The sequence below is a fragment of the Cladophialophora psammophila genome (genome assembly GCF_000585535.1).
Source record: "Cladophialophora psammophila CBS 110553 chromosome Unknown aczJe-supercont1.1, whole genome shotgun sequence".
NCBI lineage: Eukaryota > Fungi > Ascomycota > Eurotiomycetes > Chaetothyriales > Herpotrichiellaceae > Cladophialophora > Cladophialophora psammophila.
In genome coordinates this window covers 2,389,863-2,406,682 of record NW_006912922.1, presented here as the reverse complement: position 1 = coordinate 2,406,682, position 16,820 = coordinate 2,389,863, and the positions used below count along the sequence as shown (strand labels likewise).

General features: G+C 52.0%; 6 protein-coding genes across 6 annotated transcripts; 4 read left to right on the top strand and 2 right to left on the bottom strand.

Annotated features, from left to right (window-relative positions):
- Positions 1 to 158: 158 nt before the first annotated feature.
- Positions 159 to 1,925, top strand: A1O5_00822 (glucan 1,6-alpha-glucosidase; the record flags this gene model as incomplete). The annotated part of the gene is made up of 1 exon (XM_007741441.1): positions 159 to 1,925. One exon carries the CDS (start codon positions 159 to 161, stop codon positions 1,923 to 1,925), a length of 1,767 nt encoding a protein of 588 aa, XP_007739631.1.
- Positions 1,926 to 2,636: 711 nt separating this feature from the next.
- Positions 2,637 to 3,215, bottom strand: A1O5_00821 (uncharacterized protein; the record flags this gene model as incomplete). The annotated part of the gene is made up of 1 exon (XM_007741440.1): positions 2,637 to 3,215. The coding sequence occupies one exon, from the start codon at positions 3,213 to 3,215 to the stop codon at positions 2,637 to 2,639; it is 579 nt and encodes a 192-aa protein (XP_007739630.1).
- Positions 3,216 to 3,924: 709 nt separating this feature from the next.
- On the top strand, positions 3,925 to 6,452 carry A1O5_00820 (Cullin 3; the record flags this gene model as incomplete). The annotated part of the gene is made up of 2 exons (XM_007741439.1): positions 3,925 to 4,350; positions 4,407 to 6,452. 2 exons carry the CDS (start codon positions 3,925 to 3,927, stop codon positions 6,450 to 6,452), a joined length of 2,472 nt encoding a protein of 823 aa, XP_007739629.1.
- Positions 6,453 to 7,179: 727 nt separating this feature from the next.
- On the top strand, positions 7,180 to 8,289 carry A1O5_00819 (uncharacterized protein; the record flags this gene model as incomplete). Its single annotated transcript, XM_007741438.1, has 2 exons — positions 7,180 to 7,831; positions 7,886 to 8,289. The coding sequence occupies 2 exons, from the start codon at positions 7,180 to 7,182 to the stop codon at positions 8,287 to 8,289; spliced, it is 1,056 nt and encodes a 351-aa protein (XP_007739628.1).
- Positions 8,290 to 11,160: 2,871 nt separating this feature from the next.
- On the bottom strand, positions 11,161 to 11,580 carry A1O5_00818 (uncharacterized protein; the record flags this gene model as incomplete). The annotated part of the gene is made up of 1 exon (XM_007741437.1): positions 11,161 to 11,580. One exon carries the CDS (start codon positions 11,578 to 11,580, stop codon positions 11,161 to 11,163), a length of 420 nt encoding a protein of 139 aa, XP_007739627.1.
- Positions 11,581 to 14,351: 2,771 nt separating this feature from the next.
- On the top strand, positions 14,352 to 16,718 carry A1O5_00817 (uncharacterized protein; the record flags this gene model as incomplete). Its single annotated transcript, XM_007741436.1, has 1 exon — positions 14,352 to 16,718. The coding sequence occupies one exon, from the start codon at positions 14,352 to 14,354 to the stop codon at positions 16,716 to 16,718; it is 2,367 nt and encodes a 788-aa protein (XP_007739626.1).
- Positions 16,719 to 16,820: the final 102 nt, after the last annotated feature.

The window sequence follows — 16,820 nt, the reverse complement described above, 5'->3', positions numbered from 1 at the left end:
CGCTTATCCAGGACGTTTTAGGCTATATCCCGTCTCCTCTCCCGCTGCCCTGAATTGATACTTTCGGTGCCACTTTCTCTTTCTCTTTCTCTCCCCATACTATATAATTTCAAGAAAGTTCGATCGAGCCCTACATTTGTGAAGTCGTTGACAAGGACATGTCTGCGTCAAAGCCGAATTGGTGGAAAGCCAGCACCTGTTATCAAATTTGGCCCGCTTCATACAAAGACACCAATGGCGACGGAATTGGCGACATCCCGGGAATCATCAGCACATTACCGTACCTGAAAGACCTCGGAGTCGAGACGATATGGCTGTCACCTATGTACGACTCGCCGCAGAAGGACATGGGCTACGACATTTCCAACTACGAGGATGTCTATCCCCCTTATGGGACAGTCGCCGATATGGATCGGTTGATCAAGGAGTGCCACGACCGGGGGATGAAGCTGATTCTGGACCTGGTCATCAACCACACGAGCGACCAACACGCGTGGTTCCAGGAATCTCGCAAAAGCAAGACCAACGAGTACGCAGATTGGTATGTCTGGCGGGACCCGAAAATCATCAACGGCAAGAGACACCCACCGAGCAATTGGCGATCCATCTTCGGCGGCAGTGCATGGGAGTACTGCGAAGAGCGAGACCAGTATTACCTCCACTTGTTCGTGAAGGAGCAGCCGGATTTGAACTGGGAGAATGAGGAGGCCCGCAAAGCGATCTACAAATCCGCCATTGAGTTCTGGCTCAACAAGGGCATCGACGGCTTTCGAGTGGATGCCTGCAATTTGTACTCCAAGGACGTATTGTTTCCCGACGCGGTGACGAGGCTTCATGGAGAAGAATTCCAGCCTGCGGAGGACCACTACATCAACGGCCCACGCATGCATGAATGGCTGAGAGAGCAACGTCAACAGGTCCTCGACAAATACGGTGACATCTTGATGGTCGGGGAATTACCTTTCACAGAAGCGGCAGAGGTGTTGAAATACGTCTCCGCCGAGGCGAGAGAGCTGAGCTGTGTGTTCGACTTCGACGTAGTTATGCTGGGCACCCCGAACGGGGGTGGAGGCAAAAAGCACCATACTGTCCGGCACACTCTGCCGCAGTTCAAGGAGGCGATTCGAAAGGTGCAGCATCTGATCCGCGGCACGGATGCCTGGACGACGGTGTTTCTGGAGAACCACGACCAAGGCCGCAGCCTGTCGCGGTTCGCCACGGACAAGCCGCAATGGCGGGAGAAGGCGGCCAAGATGCTGGCCGTGCTGATGTGCACTCTCACGGGCACCCTGTTCCTCTACCAAGGCCAGGAGATCGGCATGTACAACCACCCGGAACATTGGGGAGTCGAAGAGCTACGCGACATCGACTCGCTGAACGCGTACAACGACGTCAAGACCCGCCACAAGGACGACCCGCTCTGGCTGAAGAAGGCCATGAAGGGCCTCCAGCTGGTCGGCAGGGACAACGCCCGCCTGCCCGTGCAGTGGGACGCGTCCGCCAACGCGGGCTTCACAACCGGCAAGCCCTGGATCCGCGTCCACGACGACTACGAGGCCGTCAACGTCGCCGCGCAGCGCGCCGACCCGCACTCCCCCCTGGCCTTCTGGAAGAAGATGATCGCGCTGCGCAAGCAGCACGCCGAGCTCATGGTCTTCGGCACCGACTTCGAGGTCTGGGACTTCTTCGACCAGGACGTCTTCACCTTCACCAAGGCCCACCCGGACGGGCACCACAAGCTGTTCGTCTTTCTCAATTTCTCCGACGACCTCCAGCCGTTGCATTACCCGCATGGCTTGGAAGGGATGAAGAAGGAGTTGTTGGTCAGTAATCTCAGACAAGGGGAGGAGGAGGTGGGCAGGTATTTGACCCCTTGGGAGGCGAGGGTGTATTTGGTCAGAGAGACTGTTCTTAATGGGTATTAGAGAAAGGTCACCTGTAGAGCAAGAGGGACGATTTCTGTTCGTTAGCGCATCAGCATACATTGGCGTCAAGGTCACGAAAAGAGTAGTTTCCTAGACTTCGGATTTCGCGGGGAGAAATCATCGCTCAGTGGTACGCTAGTTATGAAGTGTTCGAAATTAGAAGTATCAATTCTTAGAACCTCGATCATATTCATACATACATTTTGTACATTCTTCCGCGAATCACTCCTCTGCAAACGAATCTAGCACTCCGGTCCAGGCGAAGAGAAATCTCCAAGCGCTCCATATCCGGTACATCATTTGGTACAAAAACCACGTCTTCAGGTATGAGTCCTCTCGTTACCGGAGGATAACGGGAGGTACAATTTGATCTCAAGGAGGTAGCTCTTTGGACACTTGGTTCGTCAAGTGCTGATTAGAACTCGGCGTGGCGGAGAGGAGATGAGTGTCGATTGGGGTTTCCTGATCTCGAGGGTGGACCTTTGACATCACATGACATCGAGTCTGATCAAAAAGAGTGGTTGGCAACAAACGGCCTGATGCTTCAACGAGATTGACTTTAACATGGTCAATCCCTTGATTGGAACGTGAATGGCCATTGTGACGGTGGGGGTGAAGCAGACCGCCGCGCTGCTTGGTGTCAAACTGAAGCGTAGCGACGCATTAGAGATTCCTCAGTTGCATTCCGCGCCTCTTTAATCGAGTTTCACATCAACCTTGTTGGCCTGTCTGCTTTTCTTCGATCGGGGTGTGCACAGATTCGGTACCATCCTCCCAAAACTCAAGATCCTCTTCACCTTCGTTGCCCACCAATTCGCCCGGTCGGATGCCTAGTCTTCCCTTTTTCAATAGTTTGGTGAAATCTTGGCCGGCCGCTGCTTTCTTCCTTAATATATCTTCAAGTGTTGAGCTCTTGTCTAAAAAGATCTTGAGGTGGTCGGCGATAACGTGGCGGGCTTTGCAAGACGGACAGGTCACCAGAACCGTTCCGCGGTGGTAGCCATGTTTAGTGATGCGATGGGTCGACCGGTAGAGGCAGGGTTTGCAGGTGAAGCTCAGTTCGTAGGAAGGCTCATTTTGTTCTTCTGCCTGTCGTGGTGTTGCTCCGGGTACAGACAATGAAGAGTTGTATCGTTTGATAGGTGCAAATGGACGATTAGGCGAATATGGTTGTCGCCAAACCTGTGGAGTTCTCGACGCGAGTGACGACAGACGGGAGTAGGCCCTGACTGACTGGGACGCGAAGCCGCTGCCTCCAGCCCTTCGGGCCGCGTGTGATATTAATCGCATGCTGCTAGAAACCTCTGAAGAGAGGAGATGTGGATGAAGAAGAATTACGGAGTGGTTGAGGCATTCCGCCGATGACGAAGGTTTCTTCCGAGAGGGGTCTTTTGTTTTTCCGATCCGGCCTGCGCCCCGAATTGATGCCGACGCGACCTCGCACTGACAGAACTGGATCGGCAACCTGCAGCCAGGCGCTTCACCAGCCGTGGTGTCGAGACGAGTCACAGTCAATACACGACAACTGGCACGAGCGGCCTTTTCTTTGTCATTTTTCTTTTGACCTCTTCTTCGAGCTGGCGTATACTGGGTATTGAGGACGACTTCGGACCACCATCTCTTGAGGCACCGTTTTGCCGTCCCCGTCCCACGACAGCACTTCCCCAAAACGCTTCTCCACGAACTGCACCTCGACTCAGCACCCTCTCAGCCTCTTGGAAACAACCCGACGTTGAGTGCTGGCTTGGTGCGGGCAATGTGTCCTGCCCATCATGTTGGCTAAGAAAGGCGGCCCTAAGATCAGAGCCCCGAGAAGAGTACGTGCCTCAGCTCTGAAATCGATTCGCACCCTGGTCCGGCAGAAGTTTGCTTCTACCTTCTTTGTTCGCTCAGCTAGACGCCTGTTGATCCACCTGCCTCACTTCAATGTCATACATTGACTCCCTCTATCTTGCAATGTTCCTGCTAAAATCCTTTGGGCTCGTCACTCTCACCCAAAATGTATTCGTGTCTGGCAATTGCTAACGTGCCCCGCAATCAGGGTCTGGCTAAAGAGGATGTCGACTTTGATTCAACATGGAACACACTATCCATCGCCTTCCAAGAGATATTTGCCAAAAACGCTTGCAAGCTCTCCTTCGAAGAACTCTTCCGCAATGCATACAAACTGGTCTTGAAAAAAAAGCAGGATATGCTGTACGATAGAGTGGTACAGCTAATAGAGACATGGCTGCGGGATAACGTTCGCATGAAGATATACTCACTCATAACGCCGACTCTCTTGGCTGATCGCTCGGATCAAAATGCCACCATTCAATCTGAGGAGAGCAGAGTGGCCGGCGAGAGATTTATCAGAGCCCTGAAGGACGCCTTTGCCGACCATCAACTCTGCACCGGCATGATTACCGATGTTCTCATGTATATGGTTAGTTTCCTTTGACATTCTCGGGTGCACTGATACGATGCTCATAGCCCGGCCAGGATCGCATGTTTGCTCAAGAGCAGAAGAGACCCCCGACTTTTGCAGCTTCGATGGCGTTGTTTCGAACCCAGGTACTCAACACTCCCTTGCATGACGACCCGACGATCACTGTGCTCTCTCTATTAGAGACCGTTCTTCTTGACATGATCAGGATGGAACGCAAAGGTGAAATCATTGATCGACCGCTAGTTCGTGCCTGTTGCTACATGCTGGAGGGCCTCTACGAAACATTCACCGAAGACGAACCCAGCAAAGTCTACCTCACATCATTCGAACCCAAATTCCTCCAAGCGAGCCGCGAATTCTACGCCACCGAAGGTCAAACTTTGTTGGTTGAGGCTGACGCAAGTACCTTTTGTACGCACGCAAGGAAACGTTTGGCCGAAGAACAAGAGCGGTGCCAGCAGACTATCTCCCAAATTACGGAACAAAAAATCAAGGCTGTGGTCGAAAGGGAGCTAATTTCGGCACATATTCGCGATGTTATCAATATGGAGGGTACTGGAGTGCGGAATATGTTGGACAATGACAAGGTCCAAGATCTTGCCAATGTTTTCGAGCTCGTTGCCAGAGTGGATCCGCGGAAAACTGCGCTGAAGGACGTGGTCAAGAAGCGCGTGATAGAGCTGGGGATGGAGATCAACAAGGCTGCCAATGTGATTGGCGATGCCACGCCTGCTCCAAAATCCGCCCAGAAATCCGGTGCTGACGGCAAAGGCATTCAACAGGAGAAGGCGCTGAGCCAACAGACCCAGGCCGCCATCGTGTGGGCGGAGCAGATCCTAGCCCTAAAGGCGAAGCTCGACAGGCTCTGGATTGAAGCGTTCCAGAAAGATACAATACTGGAAAAAGGCCTGGAAAATGCATTCCAAGATTTCATCAACATCAACGAGCGAAGCCCCGAGCATCTGTCTCTTTTCCTTGACGAATATCTCAAACGGGGGGGAAAAGACAAGAGTGATGCTGAGGTTGACACAATTCTCGACAACGGTATCTTACTTCTCCAGTACCTCGCGAACAAAGACACGTTCGAGACGTATTATAAGAGGCACATGGCCAAGCGCCTCCTGATGAAGAAGTCCGTCAGTCGAGAAATGGAACGCCAAATGCTTTCAAAGATGAAGATGAAGATTGGCAACCAATTCACCCAGAAGTTGGAGGGTCTGATTAGAGATACAGAGACATCGGACGATCTCAACATGAAATACAGAGAATACGTCAACCAACTCGGCGACCCCGATCCAAAACGCGTTGAGCTGGATTGCAGGGTCTTGACTACCACTATTTGGCCGTTTGAAACGCTTAGCAAATCCGACGATGACGGTACCAGAAACGAGTGCAAATTTCCAGCTCCGGTCGAACAGGTACGACAGAGGTTTCAGAAGTTCTACCTTGATAAGCATACTGGTAGAAAATTGACATGGATGCCCGGGCTGGGTGACGCTGACATGAGAGCTACCTTCACAAATGGCGGGAAGACGCGACGATATGAACTCCACGTCTCGACCTATGCCATGGTCATTCTCATGCTCTTCAATGATCTCCCACCGGGAGATTGTCTTACTTTTGAGCAGATTGCAGCCGAGACCAATATTCCCAAGCCTGAGCTCATCCGCAACCTGCAATCGCTGTCGTTGGTGAACAGGTGGAGAGTTCTCCGGAAAGAACCTGTGTCGAAAGATATCAAGCCCTTGGACAGATTCTTTTTCAATGAAGACTTCACCAGCCAGTTTCTCAAGATCAAAGTGAGCGTAGTTGCTGGAGGTGGCGGCAACAGGGTTGAGAACCAGGAGGAACGCCGCGCGACCCAGAAGCGGACAGAAGAAGAGCGTGGGATTGTCATCGAGGCGGCAATTGTTCGTATCATGAAGTCGCGCAAGAGTCTATCGCATTCCCAGCTTATGACAGAGACTCTGGCTCAAATCTCGTCGCGATTCCAACCCGATGTGAATATGATCAAGAAAAAGATCGAGGCTTTGATAGAGAAGGAGTACTTAGAAAGGGGGCCTGATCCAGCGAAACCTTCATACAAATATCTGGCTTGAGCAGAACGATTCGAAAGAGTGCCGTGTTCAACTTTATCGGATTTTTGCGATGGCGTATACTCGGCAGGAACATATTCGGAGCAATCGAATAGCATGACTTTCATGATGTGATGATGACAGTGACACATGCATGGAGCTCTCAGGGATGAAATGGAATAGGCATCAGCGTGGCGCACGATCGAAGAATCAATGTCCGTATTTTCGACTTCAGTGGTATAGGTAGCGAGAAGGGGGCAGGTTTTTGGGAGCCCGGTAAGCCCCATCTTGAGACGCTCATAGCGACTAGGGGGAAGTTTCACAATCCAGTGCGCTGATAAGCTCTTATATCTTCCCTTCCCTACATGCCTGGAAGGCAGGTCAAAGAGACTGACCGACTTTTGGTGTGGGTTGTCTCCTCTGCTCTAGCCTGACGTGGATGGTGACTTGGTGCCCAGGTTACTAGTAATTGTCGCAATTATATCGCGTTTCTTGGCCGCACCAGCTCACAGTCGTGCTTTTCCTGGAGCTCAAGGGGGTCGTTCTTCGCTTCTCCCATTTCACTGCCTCGCATTCAACCTGGCCGTTGTCGACCACCCCATCCGCCACATAACTTTCACCTGTGTGCCCAAGTCGACTTGCTAATCATTCTCCGTATCGGCTTGCTTGCTCCCAGGGTACCGAGAGTAAGCCAATGGGTACAGGTTTATTGCCCAGTCGCTGGACCTATTGGCTGCCAACGACCAAAAATATGTTTGACCCTCAAGGCGATATTCTGCTGGTACTCAACAGAAGCATCACCGCATCTGGCGTCGACCGTGGTTTCAGAAAAAGTCCCACCAAGAAACTCGGAGATGGTGCGGATGCGCAGCTTGAGACTTTCACAAAGCAGCCTGATGGCACTTCTGCTGCAGGGACTTCGGCGTCCCATGAATATCAGGAGATCGAGGCTAGAGTGTCCTCGAAACATCTGACGCTGGCGTCAAGAGTGTTTCGTGCCATGTTCGATGGCAACTTTCAGGAGAGAATCGAGCCGGGGCTTGAGAAGTTGACAAGAATACCGTTGCCTAAGGACGATGCCGATGCTATGTTGATTTTACTTGGTATCATACATGGCTTGAATAGAAACGTCCCGCGAGAAATCGGCTACACATTGTTTTCTGAGATTGTTCTTCTGGTTGACAAGTACGAGCTCCATGAAGTTACATGTGTGTGGACAGATCTCTGGTTCGATAGCCAATGGCCCGCCAGAGACAAGTCATTTCCAGGTCTCACCGATTGGATCTACATTTGTTGGGTTCTCAGAAGAATATCCGAATACAAAGATTTGACCAGGACAGTCATTTATAATTGTACGTCTCGCTTTGAGGATAATGGACTCCAAATACCACCCGCAATTGCCAGTAAGTACATCTTTACCTCACTGCTGCAAGAGATCTGACACTGCGCTCCTGCAGGCGAGATCGAATCTCAGCGACTATCGATTATCGAAGACATGCTCAAATACATTAACAACACGATTGAAAGTTATGAAAGTGGAGAGCAGCATTGCCTCCGAAGCCCAGGATGTGATGCTCTGGTCCTCGGTGACCTTATCAAAAAGCTGAAGCTGAAGAGTCTCTACCCTGTCCCTCAAGCCGCTGCCCTGGACATATCCATTGCAGAACTTTTCTCTCGACTAGGGGCATTGGAATTATTCTCATTGTGTCAGATGTATCTTCCAGAACCAAGAGCGTCGTTCGGTTCTCCCACTCCGCCGCCAGATCTCCCAGCTTGCGGCATTGGTCAGGGTCTCAAAGGCGAAACCTCACGACTCGGAACCGGAATTAAGGGTCTGGAACTATTGTCCTCGCCGCGTTGAACGTGGCGCAAAAGCACGGCGCTGGGCATGAAACGTTCCAATCTGGGACTCAAATGCAGCCGAGATCTCGGTGCGTATGAAGCCCAAGCCCGTGGAATCGAGGCGGGTCGATGTGCGGATTGCGGTGATACTGCAGTCCAGGCGTTTTCTGGAATAAGTTCCACACTCAGCTCAGCATCGGCCATCAGACCTGGTACCGCGTTACCTGGTTCCTGACATCTGGACATTGCAACCAAGTTGATCCAAGGAGTGTCCAGCCGCCCACTAGCAGTCTTGGATTCTCACCATGTACGGTCTTTCTCAACCTTACCTGTTCGAGAGATATTGATCCTGTGATGTTGTCCTCGAGCGATACTGGAACCTCTCAGCTAATCTTATCCTCCCACCGAGCGACTCTCGGAAGTTCCATGTCGTCCAATGCCCATAGATTGGAGCGCTTACACCTTTGGATTCCCATTTTATTGGAGAAAATGAGACTGCCAACATGGATTGGGGCCCTCCCAAACCGATGGGGCCACCTGTCATTTCTAGGCCAGCGAGTTTTGGTCGGCTAGTTTGAAAGAGGCGAGGAAGTAGTGAGACGGGGTGACATGCTCTGCAATAATACACTCGTCGTGAATATATGTTCAGCATGATTGCACAAGCATTGACCCCCACAAGTGGGCAGCCATATCCAATGGATTGAAGATGCCGTGCTAAACAACGACTGGGGCGGTTGCGACTTCAACTTGGCGGCCTTGTGCCTTCAACTCTTCCCTGCACCTGTGCATTCCATGTTGGACGAAGGGGTCCTGCTTTTTTATCTCCAAATTCCGCGCCGTTCGGGCCTGTGTAATGGAAATCGGAATCTCAACTAGCGTTCGCTCCTTTGTATCTTTCCCGTAAGCGGACGATGCCTTCTCTTGGGCCCTTCTCCCCATTACCGGCAGCTACTAGGACCTCGTGCACAAGCTTTGCGCCATCTTCAAAGCCGTGTTTCAATCCTTGGGCCTCTATGAGGAGGCATGCCCGATGCAAGAGAAACAGATTTGGAATCCACCATGTCTCTCGGGTCGAACGATCAGGATCTCCGACACATGCTGGATTCGACTGGCCCCCAGGTGAAAGCCGCCGTCGGGGCATCGATGGCTGTGTTGTTGAAGAACAGATAGGCCTCTTCGCACACATAATTACATGGGTGGAGCAGTCTCCTCCTTGGGCAAAGAGTCAGCAGCTGACGTTGAAACGTCTACATATCTCGAGATCTTCCGCTTGAGCAAGCCTCTTCACAGAGGAGACGATAGAGTATTAATGGTGCATATAGGGTACTAGATCTGGAAGCTCCTGTTGGGGGGATGCAAAGAGGTGCGATGTAGTAGGTCCATTTGGCGTTGAAAGAACAACACTTGGGCTGGTGACTTTTAGCAACAAACTTTTTTGGTCCCTGAGATATCTGAGCGACGTACCGAACAGGGTACCAGGGAAACAGAGATACCGCCCCTGCGGCTGCAGGGAGCTATTGCTGTAATATACCTAGGTAGCATATATTAAACAATTCCGTCGAGGGACCCGCGCAATATCCCAAAACTATACAGACCTCCGGAAACCTAACGGGTGGCCAACCATGCAGGCAGATCGATCCCCCTCATTGTATGAATATATGTCAAGGTACATGATGCTGCACCAGTGACTGTCCTGTGCTCGTCTATTACGTCGCGTAACCACGAACCTATGCGATTGTGGTACGTGGTAATCCATCCTTTTTATTCTTCATCCCCGTGGATGCTTTCCCATCTGTTTTTCATCACCAGCTGTGCCTCTCGTCCGTGTGGGTAATGACGACGTTATGGAAGGGCGTGTGGTTCGGGAGGTAGGTTCTTCTACGGGGTCTGTCATGGCCCTCGGCACATCACTCAGGTCGTCATGCGAAGAGCGACCATGTTGAACGCTCCGTTGGCTTCGTCCATCGTTCCTCCCGGGGACCGGTAATTGAGTTCCTCCCGGGCCCCGACTTATGGGGATGTAGTTAGGCGCCCGAGTGCTTTCCTGCGGACCGGCTTGACTTGTCCTACCATGCGTAGTGTGCCCAGGGTGAACAGGTTGCCTCCTAGACTCAGCAGGTCTGGTGGTGCGAGATGACCGGCTTTCGGAGCTGAAAGGGTCGTCGCCGCCATCGTCGCTGCCGTACTCGCCGCCAACACGAGGTGATACATGGCTTCTTGTTTGAGGTTCTTCGGACAGTTGACTGCTCGTGCTTCCTCGAGTATCTTGGGAGAGGTGGCTATGCCGCCGTTCTCTGTCCCTCTGACTCGACGGAGGCGGCGGAGGCATGGCCCCGCTTTGCTGCCGTCGCGGGCCTTGGAGGCTTGAAGTGATATTTTGAGGAAGCGTCGTTCGAGAGGAGACAACGGTTTGACTGCTCCCAAAAGGGCTCAGTTCTCGGCCATCTGCTTCCACCGCGCTCTGCCGACTGCTTTGTGCGTGGAGGTGGGTTGTCCCGGGTCGTGACGAATGGTTTCTGCACGGTCAGACAGGTCGAACTTTCGAGGGCAGTTAGGGGACTTACGATGGTAACCCGTATCCCATAGCCGACTGACCGGCAGAATAACTGGAGCTTGATGGAAGTCCTGGCGCACCTGGTGATGAGAACGTTGGCTGCAATTCTGGAGGCCGCCTGGCTGTTGATGCGCCGGAAGGCGGTGCTTTTTTGGAGCAGGGACGACCTGAGTCTTCCTCGTCTTGACTTTTCTTCTGTAGTCGCTCAATGATTGCCTTGTGATGGTCAGCCGGGGCCTAAAGTCCATGGATAGGACCGTCAATATGTTCTCGACCGCTAACCTGCATGGGATAATTGCCTCTTCGGGTCCGAATTAACCAACCTCGTTGGCCGTTCTAGACGAATGAGTCGGCGTCATAGAGAAGGAATGGGCGCAAACCCACTAATTCATGTTCCCATATCTGGGTGTCTTTCCCGAAAAGCGCCCCCTTCAGATCCTCTAGGACGTCGTATCTGATCCCATCTCTTGGTAGAAAATAATCACCCTGGCCGTTCACCCTGGGATCGGCATTAGTTCCTGCGACGCGCTTCCGATATTGATCACGGGTCTCAGGAGATTTGCCGTCACGGACATCACTGCCAGAGTAGAAGCGCTGACGGTCTCGATCGTAATAACCGTCGGCGCATTCGCAGGACGCCAGATTAAGGTCGTCGCCGAGCTCATGGAGGAGCTTGCAACCGCTGGGGCAGTTAATCGGGGACCCCGCATGGTTCGGGCCACGCCGTTGCTTGTCGCTCGATCGCCGGTCCGCCATGCTCGTACACAGGCCCGTCAACGGAGATTCACAGGATAATAAATATGTATAGGTTCGGCGAAAGTCTGTCCTCTCTGGGTAAGTCTGCAGGAGACAAAGCAAGCCTCCGCTGCGCGCGAATAAACAGAGCAAGTGAGGGACGGCGCCGTGTTCCAATCGACCAAGATGCGAATGAGGCTCTCAATCCCCAAGCCATGCGAGTTGGCATTGGCGATTGGAGCATGTCACGCCCCTGGCAGGCGTCGTTGGGCAGCACTCATCATGCCGTGAGCCAACCAGGGAGAGGACTAGAGACAATCTGCCTTGCCACCTACACATCCAGTCCGCTATGCAGAAGCATTCGAAATACGAGACAGAAGTAGACCGCACTGCACAGCCAGCGCCCTTAGACATGCTCGTAGCAACATTGGTCGCCCTGTAGTGCAGACAAAAAGAGATCGAACTCAGCAGGCAGGCTGAAAGTGCAGCAAAAGAGCCTCCTAAATCAGCATAAAGGGTATGGAGGCGCCATTCAAGGAAACCCATGGCCGTCACCATCATCCATCACTTTGGCTGTACCACAGTGGACATGTGAGCGATCCTGACCATCCTGGACAAAACCCGACCGAAAAAGATGCAGGACGTTGTCGAAGAGTGTTGGCTCAGGGCGGTTAAAGTGAGTTCCACCTTCCCACCCGTCTCTGTCACTGAGGGGGCCTCCGAAGCCCCCGAAGCCTACCCTCTGCAAGAGCTGCAAGAGATACTGCACCGCGGTAGCTACCTCGGCCCATTGAAATTAGGGCTCATTAGGCTATTGCCAGGCCAACCGGGGTTCTGCCTGGCGCCTCGGGTATTACGTGGGTATTACCCACCAGCCTGGGGTATTGCCTAGGGTATGCCTAAGGGCTCACCAGGCCTCACCCCCATCACTACAGGCGCTTAGATAGAGGCGCCAGCTGATCAACCCAGAGCCATCCATGTTCTTTCTCAACTGATCAACCCCTCCGTGACCATTTAGCACTTCAATCATTTCCTCACCCGTGATCGACGAAAGAAACTCAAGCTCCACGAGCTCGAGAAGAAATTTCGGTGTTGCAGTCTCGGGGAGCTGGCAAGGTGGATTGAAGCGGACAAACGACCAGCCTGTGTCCCAAACGAGGGATGGAAGAAGGCCTTGCACCACATCATTCGCACACTGTATAATTTTGCGGCAGTTGGTGATGTTGCTATAGGGCAACAAGCCCATGTGACGGCACTGGTTTGGGGGGCGATTCGTCTATGTTTACAGGTGAGACTCGAATCCCGTCTTCGATAACACCCAAGAGATGCTTTTCTGTCTCTGACTCCTGACTGCGGTAATGGGGAATAGTTGGGTGCCTCCTACGTGCAGTCTCTCGACGACATTGGAGAGGCTCTTGCGGAGATCGTAGGAGACACAGTGTGTTACGAACAAGAAGCACGCACCTTCAGGGACCATCAGGAAGTGCTGGATGAGATTGTGGACTACTTTGCGCATGTCCTTGGCTATATTGTCCGCCTCGAGATACATTTTAGTCGAGGCAAAGCAAGTCAGGCTCTTAGAGGGAGTGTATCTCAAAAGCTGAGCCGTTGCTTCGCCGAGCTTCAAACGCGCAAGAGTCGGCTGGATAAGCGGATCACCTCTATAAGACATCAAGGTGAGATTATCCCTCCGGGGCTTTCTTCACTTGCAAACCCTGACGGGCTGCCATCCATACAGGACAAGTCTTCCATGAGGGCAAGGTCGACAATGAAATAGCCGCTCAAGCAAATTTCCGTCACGGTGAGTCTGGAATCATACCCTAACCTGGTGATAGGTCGCACTTTGGGTGCGTTGTCTCAGCCTCACTGGGTGGGGAGATGCGGAGGAGTATGCATGGTCCGAAAGTCAATGATCTGAATGGGCCCAAGTCGCACAAGCCAACGGCCCAACATGCTCGGGATTGTTCGCTAACTTGTGTCAACCACGCCAAGAGGTTCGAGCTGCATACCAAACTTATCTTCGCAAAACTCGAGACCAGACCGCCATCCTCCAGGACATCAAAACTGACCATCACCAAACTCGGCATTGTGTGTTGTATTCCGCTTCCCTTGAACCTGGACCTGCCCTGGGGGCCGACTGACGGTTGCTAGTGATGCTGGAATTGCAGCACCGTCAAATCCGTGGTATGTAACTCATGCCTGATAAGCGGAGATTGAGCCTGTCAAAAGACCTAACCACTGACCGCGGTGCATTTGTCTAGATGCCCGCGCATTCGACATGCTTCGCAGCACGGTGAACTGGCTAGAATTTGCGGCAGGAGTTGCCGAAGCTTCTACCGTCGACCCGACGCCAGGAACTGGCCAATGGATTTTCTCAGATCCAATATGGAACAAGTGGAAGACTGCAGAGGGCGACAGGGGGCCGCTCTGGATAAAAGGGGATCCCGGTCCAACTTTCCTTTATATCCTCGCGGTTGACTCTTTTGCTAATATGCCCTCAAGGCGTAGGAAAGACGGTGCTTGCCCAATCGCTCGCTCGCTCGCTCCACCATGAGACAGTGCTATTCTTTTCCTTCGGCACACAGTATCGCCGCAGTCGTGACCAAATCCACCAACTCTTCCTCTCCCTGCTTCTGCGAATTTGCACTTCAAGGCTTCTTGATTCATACCACGATATTGTTCCCTTCCTGGGAAGGCTAAACAATCTTCGCACTGCATTCGGACATGCGAGCGAGTGTGGTACTGAACAGCTGGCTCAAGTCACTAAAGATATCATCATCTCACTTCCCCCAATGACTCTAATCATCGATGCTTTAGATCAATGCAGCGAATGCCACGACAGAGATCTTCTTGCGCTCACACTATCAGCTATCTCGACGAATGCCGACCATTCAGTTATACTGACATCCAGAGAGCAGCCAACCATAGGAAATACGTACCTGATCGAATTGACGGCTGATAAAACAATTTCGGACATTGAACTTTATGCAAAACAAGAGATCTCGCGATCCCCACAACTACAGAAGATCCAGCACGAGATCATGAATCGAATCGAGCGAGATAGCCTAGGAAGTTTTCTCTGGGTGCATCTACTCTTGAGCCACATTCGGCAGGGCCCCAGTCTTCAGACCCGCCGGCGGCGACTAGAAACCTTCCCAACTGAACTTGAACGAGTCTACAAAGAGGTCATTAGGGACAGTGCTGAAAGGTTCGACGTGCATGATCAAAATCGGCAGACGCTCATTCTCAGGGTGCTTGCTGCAGCGCGGTCGTGTCTGACCCTTCAGACCCTATTTGTAATCATTGATGATGGTGGTGACGATGACGACGAGGTCACGGAATCCTCGCGCAGCGACGAGGACTTGGCGGGGGATGCTATTGCATTGTGCTCTTCGCTAGTCCGAGTTCGAGGGTCTTGTGTGGGGCTCACTCACCGCACCCTCAAGGATTACATTTACAAGGACGCAAGGTCGGAGGATCCTGACCTGTTTCTGGCCAAGAAATGCCTTGAGAAACTGACCAGCAAAATGTACCAGTCTTGGAAGGTTGCATTACGGCTGCTGCGGAAGCATCTGTTGCCGCCTCACATGCTCACAGATGGTGACGACGATCTACCATTTAAAGAATCAGTGTTTTACGAGTATGCAGTCCTTCATTGGCACGAGCACGTGTCGGCGCTTCGGATGCCTCCAGACAATGTCCTTGATTTACTTTCTCGATTTTTACGAGGAATTGAGGGTGTCACTTGGTCAGAAAGCCTGTTTGAGGCGAGACAAAAGAGCGGCATTGCCTCACAACTGGTGGTCCAAACTTTGCTTAAGACCTGGTATGACGGCCTCGACGAGGGCACCCAACAGAAGATTCCCATCAAAGACTATTTTATCAAGCCACATGAAAGACTGCAAAAAGAGTTGGAGGAGAATGCAGAAGATAACGTGGCCCCCTATCTCCCATTCATGCGGCTCGGGCAATTTTTCAATCTCGGAGGCCGGTCGCAGGAGGACTGGCAGAAAGGCTTCTTATACAAGCAGGCGGTGGCGGCAGGATTCGAAAGTAGTTTGGGTGCTCGACATCCGCTGACCCTCCGGACGAAAACAAGCATGCTCCAAGAGTTCTTTTGGCAAAGGCGATTCGAAGAGGCAGAGAAAGAGCTGTTAAAGGTTGCATCCGTGCAAAGAGAAATTTATGACCAGGACAACGTTGATCTTTATGTTACTATTCAATTACTAGGCTACGCACAATACTCTTGTGCAAAGTTCGATGAGGCCACGGTAAGCCTTGGTGAGACCGAGGAGGCTTTTAAACGCTTGGAGGGTGGAAATTCCATGAATGGTCTGGTGACAAGACTTTATCAAGGGTACGTGCTGGAAAAACAGGGAAACCTGGACGCGGCGCGAACGAATTATGATACAATACTCACTGAATGGACTCCGATCGGGGGCGATGCTCATCCTCTATCGATCATGGCGCGAACGGCACTGGGCATGGTTTGCCGTAAATTGGAGGATTATCCAACAGCGGAACGAGCTCTGCTGGATGCTTGGAGGCAGAGACGAAGAATCTTCGGCGACGACCTGAATCTGACCGTCGATACTGTCCTGTCTCTAGCCCTCGAATATCGAGACACGGCAGAGCTGGATGATGCCAACAAAACTCTAGAGGCGATCAGATCTTCCAAGATATTGGTAACCGATTTTGAGCGGACATGTCAGTGGCAGTACATCACGTCCCTAATAGATTTCGACCGTGGATCCTATGACCGACCTAGGATGGCTCTTCAAAAGCTCATTGATCAGAGTACCGGTATCAGCAGGGAGAAAAACAATAGATCGCTGCTCTGGATCCGCTTAACACTGGCAACTGTGCTGCGACAACACAAACATCCAGGCGAAGCTGCAGCATTGTTCAGCGAGATTGTGGAGCCAATGGATGAGGCGGAGAGATGCTTCGCGTTTGTACCGGAACCACCTGAAAGGTTAGCCATTGCGGAACAAGCGTTACGGCTTGTGCAGAAGACTCGGCAAGCTGAGGCTAACGCACTTCTCTGTGCAAACAAACTCCAATGGGTCCGTGAAAGGGATTTCGATATCTTGCAAGGGGGTCCAGTCACCGATATAGCTGTTGTTAAGCCGGTTGTGACGATTGTAACTGAATCCTAGGTTAATATTGGACAACGGGACAGGGAATAATGAGGGGGACCCAATACTGATTCTTGTTTTTTTTTGGGCGTTGAGGAAAACATCGATGTTACATTACAGGGG